This window comes from Grus americana, chromosome 2 (assembly GCF_028858705.1).
Source record: "Grus americana isolate bGruAme1 chromosome 2, bGruAme1.mat, whole genome shotgun sequence".
Classification (NCBI taxonomy): Eukaryota; Metazoa; Chordata; class Aves; order Gruiformes; family Gruidae; genus Grus; species Grus americana.
The window spans coordinates 102,150,418-102,173,746 of record NC_072853.1 but is presented as its reverse complement, the minus strand read 5'-3'; the positions used below and the strand labels follow the sequence as shown (position 1 = coordinate 102,173,746).

General features: G+C 40.3%; 1 protein-coding gene and 1 long non-coding RNA gene across 4 annotated transcripts in view; one reads left to right on the top strand and one right to left on the bottom strand.

The window, feature by feature from the left end:
* Positions 1–1,170: 1,170 nt before the first annotated feature.
* On the bottom strand, positions 1,171–6,946 carry LOC129203157 (uncharacterized). The gene is made up of 2 exons (XR_008575924.1): positions 6,788–6,946; positions 1,171–4,902 (listed from the first exon to the last, which is right to left on the bottom strand). It is a non-coding gene; the product is annotated as an uncharacterized LOC129203157 (long non-coding RNA).
* Positions 6,947–7,679: 733 nt separating this feature from the next.
* DCDC2 (doublecortin domain containing 2) overlaps positions 7,680–23,329 on the top strand; it is a 72,705-nt gene continuing 57,055 nt past the window's right edge. For 2 of the 3 annotated variants that reach the window (XM_054817243.1, XM_054817245.1), the window contains exons 1-2: positions 7,680–8,122; positions 12,875–12,926. In XM_054817243.1, the coding sequence (XP_054673218.1) occupies positions 7,830–8,122; positions 12,875–12,926 (345 nt within the window). In that variant the 5' untranslated portion in view covers positions 7,680–7,829. The remainder of the gene's footprint in view (positions 8,123–12,874; positions 12,927–23,329) is intronic. The other variant, XM_054817244.1, reaches the window with a different exon arrangement.

The window sequence follows — 23,329 nt, the reverse complement described above, 5'->3', positions numbered from 1 at the left end:
CTCCGACCTGCAGACGTGTTCGTAACGCGCGTAAGCCTCGTGGTGGCTGGGATTTGCCTTACCACGTCGGCCGCTTGAAGATTTTACTTTTGACGTGCGGGTTTGTTCCAAGTGTAGAACAATTCTGCCCCCAGTAAAGGTCTTGCAATTAAATTTCCTTGCCCTACTCGTGTATCCAAAATAGACAAGCTGGTTGGTTGAGGTTTAAAAGTTTAATTTGTAACATACCAGCTTCCACTATTATATATTATTTTTAAACTACAGCTTTCATGCGCAAAAGGATGATGCAGAGAGTACGAATGTCCTTCCTTTGGTTCTGCCGAAGCGTGTAAATCAGCACGAAGGCAAAGTCTGTTGAAAGCCCTGCAGCAGGACATACTATCAAAATGTTCTCACAGCACTCGTTGCTACTTAGTGAGGAAGTAAAAGAGGAAGTGATTATGCTGCTAATGAAATGATTTGTACAGCGTGGCTGCCCCAACAGGAGTGCACAAATGTGAACGCCATCCTGTACGCAGGTCTGAGTTTTGAATACAAGGGGGTCGGGGCCAAATTCTGCTCTCAGCTGGGCTGTAAGTTAAAGGGAAGTCACCTCAGGGCAGACGCTGTCCCCTGCTTCCCTACACCACATCATCTCTGCATTTGTGTGTCTGGATATATATACAGTAACACACATAGGTGAGCATTTGTTCAAGGTGGATTCATGTGTACAGAATCAAAAGGATGGTTTATGCACACTTTGCGCAAAGATAAATGACTTCACAAGGAAGTAATTAAATAAAGTTCCTTACTAGTTATATACAGCATGTGTGTGTAGCCTGAAGCCATCAGAGGTTTTCAGTTTCAGGGTAAGCATGCCCAAATGCAAATGTTGGCCGCCTTTATACTTGATAAAAAGCTGAAATTTACTGAAATGGGAGTATTTTAGCTCTAGTTTTGGTTAATCACAGCAGGTGGCAGTGTGTACAAGAGTAATTTAATACTCTTGGATGTCAGAGATACTTAAACAAAATTCGTAAATACTAGACAGCACAGAAAATAGTGCAGGAGAGCAGGAAACGAACATACACCGTTGCTGGCAACTAAACACCGTTGCTGGCAACTAATGACAGCTTATGTTGACGCTGTATGTTTAGAATGCAAAAGCTAGGGAAGCATCTGAAGAATATCTGCCAGAAATTTACATTTAATGAATTTGCAGTAAGTCTCACACAGCTGACATTTCACGCTCTTCAGTAAAAAAAGGGAAAAGATACCGGGTTGATCTGTTTGTTTTCCTTTGTCCATCTGTTATTCTGGCTGCTTACACAACAGACATGTTGGAAATAAGACGACATAACTTCACACTGAATATATGTTGATACGAACTTTGATACGTATGGTATAATAGGTCAGTATACCAGTAAGTATTGGTATTGTATCTCATTGTAGCTGCATGAACAGTCATCATCATAGTTGTCGGAAGGGTAGACAATAACCAAATATCACCTCTGTCTTTAGAGGTGAAGGCAATGCATTGGTGTGAGCCGGGGTTAACTGATGAGGCACAGACAGAATGTCTAATTTTATACTGCTGCTGACAAAAGATAACTGGAGATCTAGCACTGCCATCTATTTACTGCAGCTCTACATACCAATAAGCTGCTTGTTGCTTCTGCTGTCCGCACGTGCCAGGTATCCCGCCTGGCCTGCAGTGCCAACCTTCGGGAGCAGTTTGCTGTATTTAATAAAAAAAATAATGAGTCAAGCTCATCTGCTGTTTGTGGAAGAAGCTCATTGACAGAAACAGGCATGTTCTCTGTTCAGCCAAAATGAGATGATAGTTCCTGCACAGGCTTGCTTAGCCATGAAATTGCCATCCAAATCAGAAGCCATTTGTGAGGTTGAATTATGTGAGCAACTAGTTCCACTGTCAGCTGAATGTCAGTGCAGACGTGAGGGACTGGTCTGATTGCAGCTGGGGTATGTGGAAGAGAAAGAGCAGAAATTCCAAAGAAAAAACACACAGAATGAGAAGGAAAGCGTAGGTATCATCAGAGGAGTCCTTATAAATCTATACTGAAGTAAAGCTCAGAGAACTTTTTGGTAAAATTATGGTAGAAAGGCATATAGATGTCTGTCTACAGAGAAATTATCTTCTAGTGTATGATTTGTACATTTATTCGATCCTGTTTGTATACAAGGATGTGCCTGAACATATTACCTGTTTCTTCTCCTAAAAGAAATGCTCACAGGACCCCCATTTTATTCATGTTGAGGAAAAAACAAACAAAACCCCAACCAAAACCCAAAAAACAGATTAACCAAAAAACCATGTTTGCTTCCAGACAGTAGATGAGTGTCTAGTGGGTGACGAGTGCAGCTGAACAGAGAGAAAGAAAAGGAAAGACCCCATGGAAAACTTAAAATACATAATATTCATATTTAGAATAATTTATCTTATGTGAATGAATCAGGAATACTCAATTGATAACCTCAGGTACCTTGATCAAAGGTGACCACAGTAACACACTGAGAAACCTTTGCCAAGAAGAGATGACTGCAAGACCACATGAAAGGTATTGTTCAACTTTTTCCCTACTTGAGCTAACCACCTGGAATTTGTTTCTCCATGGAGTACCATTTCCTCAGGTGCCTCTAAGTGTTTGCCAAAGCCTTTTCCCTGTGTAACCCTTTATCATCTCAGCTGCCTCAAGAATACTGTTAGAAACACCTGTGTCATCAAAAGCCATAGCTTAAACTGTGATTGTCTAATGCAAATTGTCTAAGCAAAAATAATTGATCCTGGTATTCTAAGAAGTTTTTGATCTGGCAATTGTATAAGTAGGTGAAATTGCTACGACATGGGCTTTAAAATTTACAACTGCATCAGTACATCAGTATTTTGTTTCCTCCAGTTTGTGTGTGTGCATGAGAGTTGAACCACCTGGTATTTATGTACTGTCAATGCAGACAGTCCGATTACCCCAGAATTACAACAGGGAAGAAAGCGGCTGCTATTGCTTAGTCTGATTTTTAGATAAACTGCACAAAGGTGTAGTTATTGTGATTCTCGGCACTGCGTGCAATAGAGCAAGCTGAATTTCGTTCTCTGTGTTTAGAAACATTATCTTTACCCGTTCTGTACATTCTATTGGTCTTTTCTTCAGCACTAGGACATGTTCCCATCCTCATGTTTTGCTGTCACTAAGCGTTGTCAGGGACCTGCAACAAGCTGCAAAATCTTTCCTGGTCCGGAAATGGCAGAGACCTCATGGCATTTTGCTGCAGAAAAAGTGACCCTGTTTGATGCTATGTCACTATGCTATGGCTCTGTTCTCATCACAGGGAGTGTGCTTGTTGCGCAGCCTCAAGTTCATCATGATCCTGACACACAACCCACACACAACCCGACTGACGTGGTCTTGTGCATCAACCTCAAGTAAGATGAGAGGTCTGACATTACTCCATCATAAAAAAATTATGTGTCTCTGCATTTATCTTAATTGTGTCAGTGGGTTCAGCAGCTTGTCTCATTACTGTTGAGAATGTGATAGCAGATAGCTTAGAAACTAAAACAATAGTGGGGAGGTCAGGCCCTGGAAAGGCTAGAAGGAGCATATTCTCATGGATGAAGACTGTGCCATCACAGGCTGAAGTGTTTGAGCTTTTCTTAGCTTTCAGGCAGCGGTTGTACTTAGGCAAGATGGAAAATGTGCTGACTTTATACTGCACTGGAAAGACTCTGGGTTTGTTTTGGTTTATTCCTATTACTGAAGAAAATAAAAGGTATTGTTCTGAAAAGGTCGGTGTGAAATGGTGAGCTCTGTAGCCCATGGTGGGCCCATGAGTGCTCTTCAGGGGCTGAATTTGAAGGTGTTGCCTTAAGAGCAATAAAGTGGTGAGATTCCACTGTAGCACAAGTAGGGGGGATAGGGGGCAGAAATGCAAGCAGCTGAATTTGAAAGACAAAGTCTTCAGAGGAATAGCTATTAGCTATGTAAAGGTTAAACAATGGGCAAAATTCTGCATTGCAATCCTTCAAAGGATTCAGAATATACTCCTAGTTTTGGAGAAAGATTTTGCCCGCCAGTTCTAGGCTGCTTTGAGGCTAGCGGTGTGCTGATACCATATTTTATTGCAGTCCACAAAGGTGATTGTAACTAGCATGGCCACAGGCAAAGACCAACAGTATTTTGGAGTGGCACGAGGATTGAAATGGATGCACAAGCAAAATATTCAGTGGCTTATTCCTATGCCAAAGATGATGTGTGATTGCAAATTAGGCCTAAGATCACCAGAAGTGGTAGAATCTGGCACAAAATAGCAGATAGTTGATGTATCACTACTTGACTGCAGAACAGCGTGAAGGTCACCAGCATTTTTTTGTTTTTACACATAAGCATATTTTTAATACAAATTTTCATTTCAGGTTGCAATAGATCAATGTTAAACAGTATTAATTTGAGGATGGTAAATGCTTGGTTCTCCCCTTTATTAGTTAGAAGAAAACCAGCAGCAAGGAAAGAAATTTAACTGTTAACCAGTAACAGTAGCATATTTGACTTCTTTCACCCTGAAATTGCTCCTTTTGTAATGGTTAACTGCCCTGTTGTAACTCACAGCAGGGGGGTAATTTTCCCATCAGAGGAGGTAAGATAAAAGGGAAGAAAAATTCCTTCCATCACATGTGTTGAAATCCATTTGGAAGAACAATCATTACTGTACACTAAACAATTCCAGGTAGGAAGATCTAGACTAGTTTTAGTCTTGCAACTATCAGTGGGGAAAAGGGGCTGTTAAAGGAATTCAGTTTGAATTTCATGCATTTTCTGTTTATTTTCTCTCAGGTTTTATGGCTTCTTGTACCCAAGGTGTGGCAAAAATCCAGTGGAATCAGTCTCTATTTCATTATGCAGCTTCCTGGAAAGAACAAAGCAGGCAGCATTAAAAAGTATAGCCAAAATTCACGTCCCCTGCATGCCTAAAGTGTTTTCAAGTAAAGAAAACTTATCTGTAGTCAGAATTTGTTTGGACACATCAGAGATTCATCTGTTCATTGAATAAGCCCCTAAGATGCACGCTTGATTGATTTTTTTTACATTTTTTAATAATCTGAGGAGATTAAAAAAAATCTACTATTCTGATAACAAAATATCCAAAGTTACTTACTTCCCAAACATTGGACAGTCTGGAGATGTTTGGCTGAGAATCAGCAAGAAAAATGCAGCTTTAAGTGGATCATTTCTTTACAAAGTCTTCTAAATAGTTTAAGATGAAAATAGTATCAGGGTAATTTCATGATCTGATATATTTATCTGTGAAATCTAAGGGAGTCTTCTGATGATGGTAGAGGCTGGATCTGGTCCTTAATGTGTATATTAATATATATTTATATATGTTATATCTACTATGTAGAATTATAGAAATTGTTTGATTTAGGAAAGAATGCAAAATTAACCCAATTTGACTTTACATTATGTTATCTGAACAACAAATAGGTTATTTTACATTTTTTATCTATTGTTTTTCTGGTTTACTCTGTTGATGTATTTTTGTTAAAAATAGATTTGCCCAAGGATATTATTCTGATTTATCAGGCTACTGGTTCATGGTGTATTTTGAATTTGACCTTGGTTTAGTGGGGCAAGTCACCTCTGAGTCTGACTAACTGAAGTTATCCAGAGAGAATTGCAAGTTTGGGCCAGTTCAGCAGAAGCGATATTAGCTCTTGTGACAGGTCACAGATTCTTAAGAGAACAAATTATATCAGATTCACTCAGCCAAAGAACGATAGGAATACTGAAAAGCTTTTAAATATTTCAAGAATGCAAATAACTAAATAAACGTACCCACTTACTGAGGGAGTGCAGTTTAGTTTTGTGTTACTAGCAAATTTTGCCCCTTCAGATGGTAGGATGAGGAAAAAGCACCCAACAGTGTTCATATCATTTACATATCATATTGAAAATTCAGAGGGCATCATGTTAGTAGGCACATAAAAAAAATAAAAAAATCAATTGCCCATACAGATATGCAATTAATTTGTGTAGTCTAAGAGCCTAATTTCAACACTACTGATATTTTTTCCCCTGCAAGATCACAGCCCAGCTTTATTTCTGAATTGCAGCAAATGTAAACAGCAAATGGCAACAGGCGACCTGGAGGAAAGATCCAGTTTTCAGGTGGGATTTTTAATAACTGACAAGAAGAAGAAGTAAGAACGGAATAAATAATGGTAGGTATGATTTTTCAGTGGTTCCTTTGCTTTGTACGTGGACCATCCTGCACACACAAGTGGTAATCATTAGATGTTAATAATGAACCAAAGGCAGAATCAGGCACCAAATAACTACATCTCCAGTGGAGAAAGCATAGATTATAATCCTCAAAGGATTATGGAAAAGAAGCCAGGGCAGAGAGCCTGAAGCAGTGACTCATGTAGAAACCGCCTTTTGGTGACGGCTATGGCTTGCCCCTGCCTGCACGCCAGGCTAGCTGCACAGCGTTTTCATGACCTTGATCTGGCAAGTCTAGTAAAAGTCTGTTTTATACCTGAGAGGGGAAAACCTGACTCCCTTAGTAAGAAATCCCAAGAAGAGTTGGCCAGATATGAATGAAATACGTGTTTTTTCAGGCATCCCTTCTCCTCCACCCCTTCCTCTGCTGGCCGGGCTACCCGCCCCAGCGGGGTCAAACCTGGCCGGTGCCGGACCGCAGCCTGCCACCGCCTCAAACTCCCGGCCCTTTATGGCGGGGCCAGAGCCCGCGACGGGACAGATTCGCGGGTGATTAATCCTGTACTCACCGACACCCGTGTGAAGGGCGGCCCAGGGGATCGCTACCGGCGAGTAACCGCCGCTCGGCTGCGGCCCGGCTCACGCGGAGCCGCCATGTCACTGCAGCTCCGCCTCGCCCGGCCCCGCTGCCGCTTTCTCCCCACCCCACTGGCCGTGGTCGCTGTGGGAGCGCTGAGACGGCTCAACTTGCCGCCGCCGCTCCCTCCTCAGGGCGGCTCAGGCGCCCGGCCATCCCTCGTGGCCGGGAGCCCCAGCGCGCTGCCGGGGAGAGGCGGCGGTAGGCAGCGCTTCGGCCGCCGGGGAGGAGGAGGAGGCAGAGCGGGGACTTCCCTCGCTCGCACAAGTGCGCAGCCCTTGGTCCGGTTCCCTCTGCCCCCGTTGCCCCCGCGTCCCTCTCCCCGCCTCTGGGCATGACACCGCTTCGTCCTCCTTCCCCCAGCCATTGCCTGGTGAATAATTCAGCCGAGTTTTGTGCTGTCCCGCCCCTGGCGTGGCCGGTGGCTCTGGGTCTGTCGGCCTCCTGGCTAGGCAGGGAGGAGGGCGAGCACATGCGGGATAAAGTTTCCCGAGGAAATCGGGGTGGTAGCGGCAAGCCGCTTTCCGTGATGGCAAAGCCGGAGGATGAAGACTCTGGGAGGTCACGGGTTCCCTGCAATCCCATTTCTTCTTGTGTCGGATCTACTTCCATGCAATGTTTTCCTTCGCCTGGGTTAGTGTAATCCGCGTTAACCCCCCCCAAGCGCCAGGGAGCAACAAGAGCTGGTTGCCTAGGGAGAGCCGCTCTTGAAATGCTGAGCAGAGCTGTGCCACGAGCCCCGGGGAGGCTGTAATCCCTCCCCCCGGCGCCGGGATCCCTCCTCTGCCTCCCTGGAGGTGGGCCCTGGTGCCCAGGCTCCGGCGTGGGTGTGGACGCTTCACCCACCCCTGGCAGGGAGTTGTCAGGGCAGAGACGAGAGGGGTCCTCAGGCAGGAACCCTCTCCTGAGTAAACAGGCGCGGGCAGCGCGTCGGGGGCAGCTTGGGCTGCACAGGAGGTCCAAAGCCACCGAGCATGACTAGTCCTGGCACGAAGGGGTCGTGGCTCTCGCAGCCGATGGTGAAGAGCGTGCTGGTGTATCGCAACGGGGACCCTTTCTTCCCGGGGCGCCGCATCGTCATCAATGAGAAGAAAGTGTCCAACTTTGAGGTCTTCCTAAAAGAGGTGACAGGAGGGGTGAAGGCACCCTTTGGAGCTGTGCGTAACATCTATACCCCCCGGGGTGGGCATCGTGTCCGGCAGCTGGAGGAGCTTCAGAGCGGAGAGCAGTATGTGGCTGGTGGCAAGGAAGCCTTCAAGAAACTCAAGTGAGTGGCTAAAAAGTAACATAAGATTTATATAGAACTTGAATATCAGAATTTGAGGTTTGGCACTATGGCAATACTTCAGAGGACCCGCCCCACCTCATCTGTTTTATTAGGCATTGCACAAAGACGACTGAAAGGCTGTGACCCAAGGCAAAAAGAAAGGTACTTGTAACAGATAAAACTGCGAAAGAGCTTTAGAGGCAAGCCACAGAAAGGCTGCAGTTACAGTCACATAGTGCCATTTCCTTGACATGACAGTAGAAAAGGAGAAGCAACCCTTTAACACAAAGGACATGCGAGGATGGCACTTGTGATGTGCGTGCTTAACTGAGAGGCAAGTGTCAGTATTCATGCTCTGTGGTAACAGAAAGCTGTAGAAAGGTTGAGTGTTGACAGTCCTGCCATGAAGTTGATGAGCCTGGGAATTTAATTCCCAACACCTCCTTTCTTATTTTTAAAAAGACTAACATATTTTATCCAGCTATCCATCTCTCCATCACTTCTGTTAATTTTGGGTAGGTATATAGCCTTTTTATGACCAGAATAGCTGAATTCCTCCTGTTATTTAAAAGATGACTGTTTGCTTTCTTGTCCCTGCGCAGACACCAAGAATTAAGCTGACAGTTGCTCTGTTTTCTAGTGAGTGACTGGGAGAATATTGTGGAGGAGATCTGGGCTTTTAGGTGTGTTTCCAGAGTGGCTGTGCATGTGATCAGTAATGGTTCTTAATTCTGGCAGTGAATTTCATGGTCTCAATTTCCTGATTACATGTTTTGTTCAGTCTTTGTGAGCGTTTTTCCTACAGTTGAATTAAAAAGAAATCTCAAAATGAACAATCCCTTTCTGAAGGTGATTGGAAATTTATATGCTAAACTACCAGCTTTGCAGGACCTCACTCATCTTGGTTTTGTAGAGTTGAGGACACCATATTTTTCAGCAAAGCTCGTTATGTTTCAGGACAAAACTCTCTGTGTAATGAACAGGATCTCTATCAGCGCTCTTATCACTTTTGTCACTGTCTGCTTCTGAAGATTTATTGAAGTTTCTTGCATTTCGGTGGCGAAGCTAGAGAGAAAGATATATGACAGGCTAAATATAAGCCCCTTTCGCTCTGTATTCTCTTCCATGGCAAATGCAGTGCTCAACTCGCAATAAAGATCTACTGTATCTTTATTGTAGTAAATCCTGTGATTCTGTGGATGGCTTAAAGTTGTTAGTTGTCAGCACATCATGTTTCACCTCCCTAAATGTGTTTTATGTTCGACAGACAGGCTAAAAGTCAGTCAGTGTTTGGCATTAGCATGCACTGTGTAGAGAATTGGGCTCTCTGGATTTATTTTGGGTGGGAAAAAGCATTTCTTTTTATCATTTCATGATTTATGATTACAGTTTTAGAGCAAGAGCTTTTCAGACTTTTATGGTTGCAGCATGCAACAAGATACCAAAGTATTTAAGGTCAATGAAGAGAATACTTTAAGAAAAGCTAACTTAAAGGACTTGGCAAAAGCAGGCTATTTGATATATCCCTTGATAATATGCCATAGTCCTGTGCCATAGGGAGGATAAATGGGATGACTTGAGATCTTTTCCATTTCTGCATTCAGAGTTGGAGTTCTTCACTATTAGTATTTATTTATATAGTGCTGTAAATGTTGGCAGTGCTTTTACAAGCATTATTTAAGACAGGCTGAAGGACTTAATGTTGATCTTGTTCTTAACTGGGTTGTAGATAGAATGATAATTAGGGAGATATCTTAGCCAGAAAAGTCAGAGGAGATGGCGTTAGTTGAAAGGGACAGTTTTCTGAAAGGAATTGAAGGAATTAAATAAAAGAGCCTATGTTTGTGTATGTGTCACAGGCAAAGATAAAGCAGCTGCAGCTGTGGGAGACCAAAGCATCTGCCCTAAAGGATCTGAGTCTGGTCTGATAGTAGCAAGAAGTTTGTACACCTTTAACAATTTTTTTGCAGTAATGCTTGTTGGACACGTTCATTGCTGTGATAGACTATGCAGGGCTGAACTTTGAAATGGAGGCTTGTGGCACTGATGTGTGGGAGTGTGATGGAAAGGAGAGGGTATCCAAGGAGAAGCAGAAGCTGAAAGTGTCATTGCTCCACTTCAAGCGGTGCATTTGTTTCTTCTCAGATGCCTTATTCTGAGAACTCAATCTTTTTCTTCCCTGTCTGCAGTAAATTCTAGACTAAACCACACTCACCTTTAGCATGTGAATCTGTCATTCCAAGCCCTGAATCTTAATATGTTGAGATAGATACTTCTGAGGATATATAGTCAATATAAACTGCTAATATGTTTCATTTTTTAAATAAAAATAAGGTAATCAGCATTTAAAAATTCTACTTTCAGAAAAATATGTACAACTTTGCTTTAAAGGAAGAATCAGTAGCCAATGTTAGGAATTTCCGTAAAATATATCAAGTTTCCCAGATTGTTTTGTCATTTACTGGTGTGCTAAGTGAATACAAACTTTTTTGGTGTATATGTGGTGAGGTGTGTTGGTATGTTTTAGTTGTTGCAGTTGTGAGTGAGAATGCACCTTCAGGCCGGCATCCATGTGGAGTTCTTCCCTGAAAGAAAACTGTCTACGCTGGAGCTGGTTTCAATTTTTAGCCTTTTCTTTAGCATGCTGCTCTACCCTCCTCCTTCCTTTGCCCATTCACTTGTATCTGTGCTCATTAATTAATGGTAGATCATTGTCCTTTCTCCAGCAGTGTCTCTTTAAACAACACTGTAGTTTCATCACTGGCTTGGATAGTCATTGAGTGGAAGTATTTCTGCTTTCTTAGCAAGTGGGAATACTTTTGTAAAGTTTTTGGTCCTGGAGTTTTTTTGCGTGCCTTTATCCCAAGAAAAGCCTTTGGACCTCAGATTTGTAGATCCCTGAAATCTGACAACTGAATGCCCAGACCTCTGCCTAGTGAATTTAAGCCTTTGGCTATATATTTGCTTTTCTTTGTCACTTTTCTCAGTTCTCCTTGAGGTAATTCACAGATGCCCAAAAAACAAGAACCACAGTCAGCAGGTTACAGGCTATTGGAACTATTTTGTCTGAGACATTTATTTCTTTTCAGTCTTGTAGGCTTCTTTAAGAAGACTTTTTTTTTTTTTTTTTTTTTTCCTCAAGAGAACTCATTCCTTCTCACATGGAGAAGCTTGAAACAGTTTGGTTTTAAACATGAGTCTTGGACACATTGTTTTCCTACATTGCTACATTTGCCTTTTTCCAAAGCATCTGTGCACACTTTCAAGCATTGCCTGGAAGCATTGCTGTCTTACTGTCCCCACATACTTAAGTCTTGAAATTCTTGTGACCATTCTGTGGTACTTTGATAAATGATGACCGTTCCTTCAAAGAATGAATGATTTCTTTCTCTCTCTCTCTCTCTTTTTTCTCTCTTTTTTTTTTTCCTTCATTCAGGTCTCATGAATTCTGAACTTTTGGCAGGCGGAAAAGTTTCCTCTGGCAAACAAACATTATCCTAGTCATTAACATTACATGTTAACAGCATGACATTACTGGAAGGCTGGAGATGTACTGTGGGCTCTGAGGTCTTTTGGTGAGCCTTCACTGATGTTTGCCATCAGGTATACCTGCCTTTCTCAGGTAGGGTCTTCTAGTCTTAAAAGCCTGGCAAAGCACCTGTGGTTTCCCACTGAAAGTGGGACTAGGGAGAACCCATAACAAATGCCCATCACCTAGTGTTGGATTAGATGATCCCAGTGTAGAATAGATATCCCAGCCATTCTTGTTCTTGTGTTTAGCTCTTGGCAGAAGGTGCTGAAAGGTGCTGTTGTACTGAGTTATAACTGCCCACAAAGGAGTCTCATTCTACAACACTGAGAACTAGAAGTATTTTGCAGTGCCAGCAGCTACTGAGAGCTGCACTCATGAGAAAAGCTGTTCTCATGGCTCTCGGAGCGCTGACAAGGGAGAAGAGTTAGTGTAGTCTGGGTACCTGGATAGTTGCCTGTTTGCCAGTCTATGGGCTACTCATGCTTATATAAACCCTTTCTTTGGAAAGGCAACACATAGCTAATCCATCATTGTGTCTTTTAACTAACACTTTTGTATTAATGCAGTGTTTTTGTGGGAATACGCACTCTGATGGAGTGCAGTATTGTTTAAATAGATGTATTTTGTTTTCTTGTCCAGTTGAGGCTTGTATTTTGTCTATTCATAAAATAATTGTGAAAATGTTATTGGTTCATTACAGCCATGAGAAAACAGGATATACAGTGTTCAGATGTGTCCGTGTCCGTGTCCTGTTGAAACACAAGTGGTGTAGATCCTTTTAAACTTTAGTTGGTGCCCTGGTTTAAACTTGGGTATGGAGGAAAGCTTTAAATTTATTAGAGACTTACTGTGAGAAACTAAGAGACAGGATGATGACTTTGAAAACTCTGGTAAGTTGATAATGTGCTGAGATTCAGTGATCTACCTCACAGTAGTATGTGAGCTTCTTTCTGACAAGGGGGTTACTGATGGTCTGTTCTGATCACCAGTGACTTGAAGGTAGATAGTTCGTTCTCCTCCACCTTTTGTAATAGCCCAGGAGGCTAGCTTGCAGATTTATATTAACACTCCTTCAATAAAATCTTGAATTAGTTACTTTTTAATGTTATTTTGAGGTATGATAAATTTAAAAAGCTTAATGTATGGAAAAAATGTAGAAATATTTCTCTTGTGTAAGTTAGATACTTCTCTAAATAATCAATACTGTTTTCCTTCCACAGCTATTTGGACATCGGTGAAACAAAGAAAAAACCTGCGGAAGTCAATAACGAGGTAGGATGTCTGAAATATTTAAGAAGTAAACATGCAGTTAAGATTAGTGACATGCCTGCATTTATGTTATGTTTAATAATAATACAAATATCTAGAATTCTGAACATATTTTTAAAGTGATTATTACTCTTACTGCTCTGAGCATGATGCACTGATTGCCTTTCACTCAGCTTTCTGAATTGCTGCATCCAGCTAAAAACTTTCAGTAAAGAAAATCTCATGGTGCCATCATTGGATCTGGTCATAAACCCAAGGGACATTCTTTTTTTTTTTTTTTTTTTTTTTTTTTTTTGTGCAGAAAAAGGTAGTGGGAATGAGAGTTTAGGGTATTTTAGACCAACAAATTTTCTTCAAAACTTGGTATTTTCTCTGAAGAAGGGACATTTTTGTTTGAAAAAAATCACACTTAGTTGAAATGTTTTTCCCAGTCGCTGCCACTGTCAGTTGTAAATGTCTAACTAGTTCTAGTCCATAATTCTCCAAACTCACCTGTTTCTCTTGAATAGTGCTACATTATAGCCTGAGGAGGTAACTGCAGGCTTCAAAAAACAGTATGAGGATTTTTGTGAGATGTGTGACTCTGCATTATTTGTACTGTTCTATTCTGTATGGAGATAGCAATGATTCCCAGGAAATATTTGAATTACAGCTTCTGCCTGACAAGAAGCATCAGCTCACAATTTCTTCCATTTCTTTTGCCTTGTGATCTCATGCCACATTTTCAGCAATTTAATGGTTTGTGCAGCAGGTGCTTCCAGACTGTGGGACACCTTGTACCTGAAGACCCGCAAAATTGAGGGCTTAGTGTCGTAATGACGCTTGCTGTGATACTTGGATACTTCTTATTGAGAGGCTGCATTTGATCATAACTTTGTAACATGGTTTTTTTTTTTTCTTTCAAATGGGCACAATCAACAGGAAGATCAAATTGAAGTCAGAGATTTGATATGCTGCTACAAGTAACATATAAATTTACTCTAAGTTAAATTTTTGCCCAGTTTGTTTATTTATGCAATCAACCAGAACATTGTAGAAATAGTTTTGTTGGTTTTGTGTAGCCATTCACATCTCCCTGTTGTGTGGATCTTTTTTACAAAGGGAAGAGAACAATTTTAAAAAATAGGAAAAATTAATTAAACACTGATGAGGCAGCAGGGTTATTCTCTACGCTGATGTGTATATGAAACTGAGCAACACACCTTCACATATGTACTATCTAAGCTTTTCCATGTCTTTTATTCATAAATTCTATTTTTGACCTCCAGCATTTTCTTATTCCAGTCCTGGGTTTCCTCTGATCAAGTTTTGTGAATCTTGCTGAAACTAGCTACTTGCAGGGTGCACAGACAGAGAATCAAGTAATTTATCTCACTTTTAATAGTGATATAAATAAGATGTTATTATTTTGGGGGGAGATAAAATGTTTGTACAGCAGCAGTATTTTACTAACCTGAACCTTCAACACATAAAACATAGGTCTGAACCAAAAACCTCACCTTTGGATGGATGACCAGTCTTTGCTACTTTTTCTGAACACCTGAATGCGTGGATAGCACCATATTTTATGCTAAAACAGTATCTAGGTAAAAAAGAAAATTATTCTTACATATCCAGGATGAGAAAGAGAGAACTTGAGGAAATTGCTTCTAATTACCTCTGAAAATGCAGTGGTTTGCATTCACTACTATGTGTGACTCACATTAACAGTGTGCAATATGACTAATTCCATATGCCCTTGGCTGAGAAGGTAGCCATCTTCATGGACAACTCTTAACCAAATCTCCAATACTGGCAGTTATCAGGACAACGACAGGCTTGCTACTTTAAGGCTAGCTTTAAGGCTGATGATTTTGCTTCAAATTCGTAGACGATTCTCAGTATAATAGAAATTCTGTGCAGTTGGAGAAGTAGTTGTAGAAATTGTGGGGTTTTTACTTACAGTTGCATGTTCGGTAAGAGAGGCTTCCATTACTCCTGGAATCAGTGCTCATTGTATATTATCCTAATACTTTCAGCCGTCTCTCAGGGCTTTGAAGTAAACCAGCAAAACCCATCAATTATCTCATCTTTCTTCCTATTTGACTTATATTTGCAATCTCCATGATCTCTGTGGAGAGCTTAACTCCCCACTCTGAGTTTAACTTTATGTAATTGATTTATTTGGGGAGAGGAGTCATAAAAATGAGATGAAACCTAGTAATAGTCTACAGATTTTTATCTGGGCTTATGAATAACACAATTGTTTTCATGCCCTAATCATTTAGTCCTAGGAATGAACTTTCAGGGGGCTAGTAACAGAAGTTTTAATGCCTAAATATATTTATGTTAAAACAATGTGAGGAAGCGAGTTCTTTTTTTACTTTTTTTCAGGCATTCACTTAGAAATCAAGAACCTAGATGCGTTTTAGGACTAGGAGGGCAGCAGTATGCCTACAGTTTTGTTCTCTTCGATTCTGCGGGATTTGCATCAGCAAATAAAAAAATCATGTTTTTCCATGAAGCCCGGTAGCAGTCTCTGATGCTAGCCTACAAAGGTGTTTTACTTTCCTAAGGCATTGTTTTAGATTGAGTTTCAGAAGTAAAACCCTCCCTGTTTGTTTCATTAGAAGAAGAAAAAAATCGTTGTATGTGTGAATGGCAACATTACTAAAGAAACAAATTTATGGCTCAGTCCTGCAAGCACAACAAGGTGTAATTTGTGAATCGTCTCAATGACTTCAGTATGAAGATTACTATGGAGTTATGCATGTACAGAGAAATTTGTGGGTCAGGTCTGAATTTCTAGTGTTCTAGTGGGCTGGGGTTGGGGCAGGAGAAAATAAATTAATAAAATTATTTGGTTGATTATTTGGCTCACTGCAGCTTTGCGAGCTCCTTGTGGATCAGGGACCCATGTGCTAGGTGTTGAATAAAAAGCTCACTGGTGGCCTCACGGACAGCTCCAGGCTAACATTAGGGTGTGTTTTCAGACTGATCTTTGTCAGGGCAATTCCTGCTCTCTTTGTGCTGGTGCTGAAGTATTAACCTGCTCTCCTTCATTAGCTCCACCTCTTATCCCCCCACCCCCCCCTTTTCCTTCCCCTTCCTTCCCTTCTTTTCTGCCCAAATGTTTTTAGAACATGATATAATTTGTCAGGGCTCGCAGAAGGAGATGGTCTTGGAGCTATTAGAGCTGGCTTGCCCTAGACCAAGTTTTGGAAGCACATTGACCTGGTAGTGATGACAGTTTTTCTGTACCTGCATAGTGCCATATATCAAGGATCTGAAAACTTTAAAAAGCTAGCACAGAAACAGTATGAGAAATTAATGTTCAGTGATTAAGGATAATATCATCATGCTTAGATAAAAGGATACCAATTCTACTTGTATGAAGCCCATTTAATTTGGCATTTCCTCCCTGATGAGTGTTTCTTGGTACAGGTTTTTCTCCAGTAAAACAATTACAAATATCTATTTCCGATTCTGGTTAGTGAGGAGGGAGGCAAAAGGAAGATCTTATGCAGCAGCTGTACACTGTGTATTTGTATGCAGCTGTAGGTTTTCTTTTGTGTAAGTTAAACTGTCAAATGTTTGCAATCTGCTTTTGGGAGTACTTTAATGTTATCCTTTGAAGGCAGCATCTCAATTACTTTAAATTTACATAAAACTAGAAAATGTGTGGCAAACTAGAATTAAACAAGAGGAGCTCTGGGGAAGGTTTCATCAAGAAGCTCTTAATGGGTTCATTGCTGTGTTGTAACAACACACCTACTTTATGTAATATGTAATTCATTAAGCACTATCCACCTTTTTAATGTGAGAAGTGGAACATGCAAATAGATGTGATTGTGTGTAAGATGGGTTGGGATAGTTTGGGAGGACACATTTTTTTTCTGTCTAAACAGCTAGGTTTATAGATGAGGGTCTATACCACCAAATACATTATTATAGTATCAGTAGCTGATTTCACCACAGGCTGTCTTCTGTGAAAGATGAATGAGGTAGAAAGAGTGTATTACATGTCCCCCATCAGTAGTGTCAGCATCCAAAAGCACATAAGCTGACCAATGCAAGAAAGCTTCTATTTCTACTTTTTCTAGTGTATCAATTGCATACAGCAGTTTAATTTCAAGGGCTTTTCTTTTAAAAAAAAACATTGTTTTAAAGATAGTTGAAAGATAGTTTAAAGATGGTTGATAGTTTTAAAGATAGTTGAAGCATGACAGTAATAACAATGCTCTTAAAATCTTGCAAAATAACTATAGTCTTGGTCTGTGAGTCCCATCTATCAATCAGAGTTGGGTCTTCTAAAAAAAATATTATTTTAAAAGCCCTTATTCTACTACTGATATAAACCAGGTTTCAAGGTGGTCTTCGATGAAATCATCTCATTATCAGTTAGTATTTCTGATATCAATGATAGATTTCTTTAATCCAGTGTCTAGTTTCTTAAAATCTAGTTTACCAATCCAAGGCCTCCAAGCAACTGAAATAAATGGGCCAAATGCTCAGCTGATGGAAAATAGGAATTTTTATTGACCTATCTATCTCAGATGTGGACTTCAACTTATAGCCCTGTTCTTCTGGGTAAAGTTTTGTAGACCAGTGTCAGTATAGGATGATGAATGAGGGAGAGCCACTCTGATATCTTACTGCAGGATGATATAATTTATGATAGAAACAAAGCGCATGAAAATGATACTGAACATTTATTAAATGTTTCTAAGTAGCAGGAGTTCCAGTATTGTCACTTCAAGTGATGTCTGTAGTTCAGTGATCATTGACTTCAGTAGACTTTCAGCCATGCCCAGGGCCAGGAAGGAGGTGGGATGCCATTGGTTTTGCAAAAATACCAATGCTAGTTGTGGTACTTTAAAAGTTACTGGATTTCAAAGATAGTTAGATGCCTTGATACCATTTTTGCTTTTGCAAATCTTCCTCAGGCTGTTGGACATATGCATGTGATGAAGGGAATGGTTCAAGAGAAAATTGATAACTATGCAGAAGAAAGGAAGGAGTTTAGAATGAGAAAGACCTGCAAGATCCTTTTCACTTCAGACCGTCAGTCTGCTATTTGTTTAGTTTCACATTAACACCTGATATCAGTTCCCTGTTTTCTGAGATAATCTTCATGCAGTAACATTTGAACAATTATGAAGCATATCCTCACAAGTTATCCTCTGCTGCATGCTGTTAGATCTGGTGGGATTTGAAAGCCACATCTCTGTGTCTTCATCCACTGTTGTGCATTGGGCACTTCCTTGCCTGTTTGTACTTTGCTCTCCTTAGCAATAGGAGCAGCGCAGCAGTTTAGGAAAAGCCCCTTAGTTCTCATGCTGCTGTAACACCAGATCAGTGTGCCACTCAGCTGGTTTTCACAGTGCCACAAACTCACTTGACTAGTAGTGAATATGATGGTCCAAAGCATGGGCTGTGGGTTATGAAGGGGGAGAAAGAAAAGATCAAATCAGAGCTAAAGGCAGTGAGCAGCATTGGTGGAGAGAGAGAGACAGCCTGTATGAACAAATTTGTATCTGGCTCAAGCATTTTACTGATATGGCAGTAGTCTTTCCCTTCTGTTTTGCTGTTTATCTTGGCAGGTAAGTGATGACGTGTTTCTTGCACTGTAGCATTGTGGTAATTGTTCTGCATGGAAGACTGGAGCAAGTTTCCTAGGAAAAGTCTGATTTTTCAATTCCCATTTGATGGCCTCTGCAACAAGCTAATCCCCCAGAATTGTCACATCCCATCCTAGTTTAGACTTTTTGGGGAGAGAGTGATGGTAGAGACTAAGTTCAGATTTCTACCTTCTCCCTCCTTCAACCAATGACCACAGTAAGGGTGAAAGAAGACACGTGTCCGAGAAACATGGGAAAATTGTGTGTCAGTCTCAGCAAATGGCAGCCAGGTTCTTGGCTGTTTTAAATCCTCTGGCAGAGCCCTTATGCTGTAATATGTCTCAAAATTTTTTACAGTTGTGTTACTGGTAGGAAAAGTAGTAATAAGATTTCATCCTGACCGAAGCTAAAGCTTTGATACAAACTATTGCTCAGGTATGTTTCCATCCATCACTTCTTTTGGCAACTGAGCTTCTTGTTTTGCAAGACAGATCCCTTTTGTACTGAAGGTGATCTGCAAGTACAAATACATTTTAAATGATGTGCTTGAGGAATCTAACAATTAATCTCTTGAGGAAGTATGGACCAACAGAGTTACCATTTGTTTATTACAAGCTTAATTGTTTGTAAAAGGTAATGAATGTTATTTTCCAATTATAATGTGTAAAGTATGGACATATATATTTCTCTAGGCACTATCGCTGATCTAGATGATCTCTCCCTGTGCACTCAAACAGATGAATTTTACTTATCATTGGGGATGGGTAATCTGCTGAAGAATTGAGATTTTGTATTTGCAAATCCTGTGGGCAACTATTTGTTTAAAATTCTTTGTTCCACAATAATGTGTTCAGCTGAAACCTCCTTTCTTCTTTGACTTCTTATGAGCAACAATTTTTTAAACACACTCAAGTATACAGACTTTGCAATGTGTTATTGTAAAAGCAAATAATTGCAGGCATCTAAGAAAAGCAGACATATTTTGATATTGAAGAACCAGTCTCTTGCAACCGAAAGAAAAAAGGAAGTTGTAGTGTCTGTATGAAACAGCATTTATTATCAGAAGTTCATAGTAGACCTGCAATAAGCTGCTTTACTGACCATATAGATAGGTTTGCCCTTGGTTGATAGCAGACAGATTTTCTTAGGTAGTAAAAACATTGAGGTTTTCTGTCTGTGCCTCACTTTTTCTCCTGGGTTTCTAGGACAAGGTGATTGTGTGGCAAACTCTGACACAAGTATTTTTTGTGCAGCTCAAGATTCGTTGTCATTTGTGTTCCACTTGAATTTTTTTACAGACTTATATTCTAGAAAAGCATTTATAAAGTTATTAAAGAAACTCTACTTACATATCTTACTCTATGTAAGGCATATCAAGAGTTAGCTCTATACTATAGAGAGATAAGGATGGTGTAGACTGCTTTGCTTAGATTCACCACTGTTTTTTATGATGTTTAAGCAATGAAAACATCCTGGTCCACATTTTATGACACTTGCCTACTTACGGTGTGTTCATAACATTATCACCCATCGATTGGGAACAGCTGTAGAGCGGTAGGTATGAAAATGGCTGTTGTAAGAGCTGGTTGGGGCAAGTGTATAGCTGGTTGAGGAAAGGCCACTTTACACAGTTTCTTTGAGTGGTGGGTTCATTCTGCAGTGCTGTCATTTAGCATTAGAAGTGGCTGTGACTGGCTCTTGGACTGTCAGATTCAGTGATGCGTGTCAGGGTCCCTGGTGAGAGGAATGTGCTAGGGACTCTCTGCCCACCACCTACCAGGTCTTGTCCTACCTTTCCAGCTCCATGTTCCTCCCATCTTCAGCCTGGGTACCCTTCTGCAGTTCTGTTGCCTCATATGTAGTAGTTATGTCCTCATCACATTTTTCCAGTGATTCATCACATTTTTTTCACTGTTTTGCATAAATGTATTTTATTGTTCCATAACTCTATTTCAATTGCAGCTTCTTCTTTTATCGGGTGATCTAGGTGTGGTCACACTTGGAGGAGTATTTCTAGAATGGAATAATCAATATTTTTACTAATGATTCTTCAGAGGATTAGTAAAGATTTCTCAAAGCTTTCATACATGTATGACCTGAACATTTCTATCTGCATGCAATCCCAGAAATCTCTCTCTAGTGAAAACACTTGATAATCACCAGGATTTGAATGAGTGTTTGAACATTTTGAAACTTTTTAATTTATTTTTCTGATCCAGTGCCTGTCTATCCTCATGTTGGTCACAGGCTGGATGACACAGACATGTGCTACATGGAGTAGAGCACATTTGCTTGCTAGGGAACTTCACAGAGTGTGTCCGTTCCAGTGACTGCAGAATGAAACTGTGACTGCCAGAATGTGCCTTGTACTGGTGGTCTCCATCTGCAGCACATCAGCTTAGTACTGCTCATGCTGTGAGGTCTTGTGGGCCAGACTTGGTTAATCGGCAGATCACAGCCTAGATCAGTTGACCACTGCGTTCTTGGTGAGATCCTGGGCCAGGAAAGGTTCCCTAGTTGTCCAGTGCTGACAGAAGAGGTGAGTGGGCACCATGACAGGGGGATGTGAGGTGGAAAATGCAATGTTTGAGACTCAGTAGATCTGAACTTACCATCAGAATTTTTAAAAAAAGCATCTGAGATGTTGCTATAAAAGTATTTTGACGAGCTGCCATTTATCTGTTTCCCTCTGTTCCTCTATATTTTAAAATTAAATTATTTTAGTATAATTTATGGTAATTGTTTCTTCTGCATCCTTTAAGTGCAATTTTGTTGCTAGACAGTGGAGTCACCACTCATCTGTTGGCAGTGATATGATTGGATTAATTTGTAAAAATTGAATTTTGGAAGTTTATAATGTTGTCTTGATTTCACAAATTATTTTGGTATATTTATGCTGGATATACTTTGTCCCTAACGTACTTGCATATTTTTTCCAAGTACATTCTCATGAAAAATCCCAGTATTTATAATTATTGTTTATTTCAAACCTAGCATTTGTCATATCTGACAAATAATGTACATGTCTAATCATAAGAAAAAACTTGTCATGTTTCAGTGAGTGGACTCTTGATTCACGTTAACTTTTATCTATCAATTAGAAATGGTTCATTGATATTTTCTCTGGACAGGAGGTAGTTTTATGAGGGTAATGGAGTGCCCGAATAGATATTAGAAAAGATCCCAGCATGTGCAAATTACAGTCATTTGATACCAAAACAACCTATCTTCACAAGATATTCTTTCCTAAGAATTAGAAACGAACAAACATAATTGGTGCTACCCAAAATTATTGTACACAAAATATTTGTATGTCTGAAAATGAATTGTGTATAAAGGTCCACTTCATATTCCTGTGCCAATATGCAAAACCAAACCCTTTTGCTACTCCGTATCTGACCAGTTTGATTTCTTCTACTGCTGGTGTCACAGACTGAGTAAGGAATTTCTCATTTTCTGATGTCGGATTAATTAGGAATTTTACTGTAGGTGTAGTTTAGGGAATAAGACTATCCAAATGTAAAGATTAAAAAAAATGTGATATACATCTTTGATCTCCTGAGCAACATCTTTAATAGTTAAATTTTATATGTCATTGTTTGGTATTTAGTATCCTGGTAACATAATTAGCACAACAAGACATACAAAACAGATACTCTTCTTGAGAGTTCATAATCTTAATACCAGGAGGAATCAGAGAACTGACCAGATATCCAGTTAAAACATAAGCTATGTCCTTTTTTCTATTTGAGCCTGTAAATTAATAAAATTTATCTTTATATAGTTCTGTATACCTGAACTGTGTAATTCTGAGTATTTTAATTAACAGCTTACAGATGGATTTAGTGGATTTTGGAGCAACAGAAAGACTTGTAGAGGTTTTGGTTCATGCCACTGGAGATTTCATGGTCTGTGTTGACCTTGATATGAAACTTGAAAGTTGGTCTTTTCCTTGATTAACATGCCTGCCTTGTTCTGTAGGGTAACTGCTCTTTCTGGTCTGTGGGGAGGCTGGGAGGAAGGGAAGAGATGCCAGTACTGAAGCTTTTAATGAGTCACGTTAGTCTCATTACAAACTTGTTGCTGCATACTGAATTGACTTACTGGAAACACTAACAACTTTTACCTTTGATTAAAAATGATGAAAAAAAAAAAAAGATTTTTTAGGGGCTGCTTTTTGTTCTTCAGCTGTCACTGTTCACAGGCTCAGGCCCTTCTGATCGGCCACAAAGGCCAGAGACTTCCTTTTGGTTTAAATGAATCTAAGGAATCTGGGGAAAATACACAAATTGTGCCAGGCAAAAATGGTCAGAATTGGCAGTATTATGTTAGTTACAGAAACGAGCATCACAGTCTATTTTGCTTAAATAAAAATCTACATTATTGATCCTACCATTGTGTGTGTTGTAAGCAGTGTAGGGTATAGCATCATGCAACTCAGAGAAGAAATAGGAGCTATTTTGGGGATCCAGAAGCAACACAGGTGTGATCTATTTTAGAGCACTGTGCAGGCTAATTGCCTGGGTAGATAAGGCCATGCCAATATCTGATTTATCCCAGCTGAAGACCTGGCCCCTAATCCAATGCCCCAAAACTATGACAGATCCTATGTGAAACATTTTTCCTTCCAGAGCTTAGCTAGATGGAGTGAGACTTACCCCCCAGATGCAGAGGGGATATGAACTCCATTTCACTTACTGTGGCTGGAAAGGAGGGTGATTTACCTTGAATAAATACTTTGGGAATTTTGTATGAGACTTGCAGCCTAGAAGGCTCCCTGAATCAGTACATGACTGGTTGTTCTGG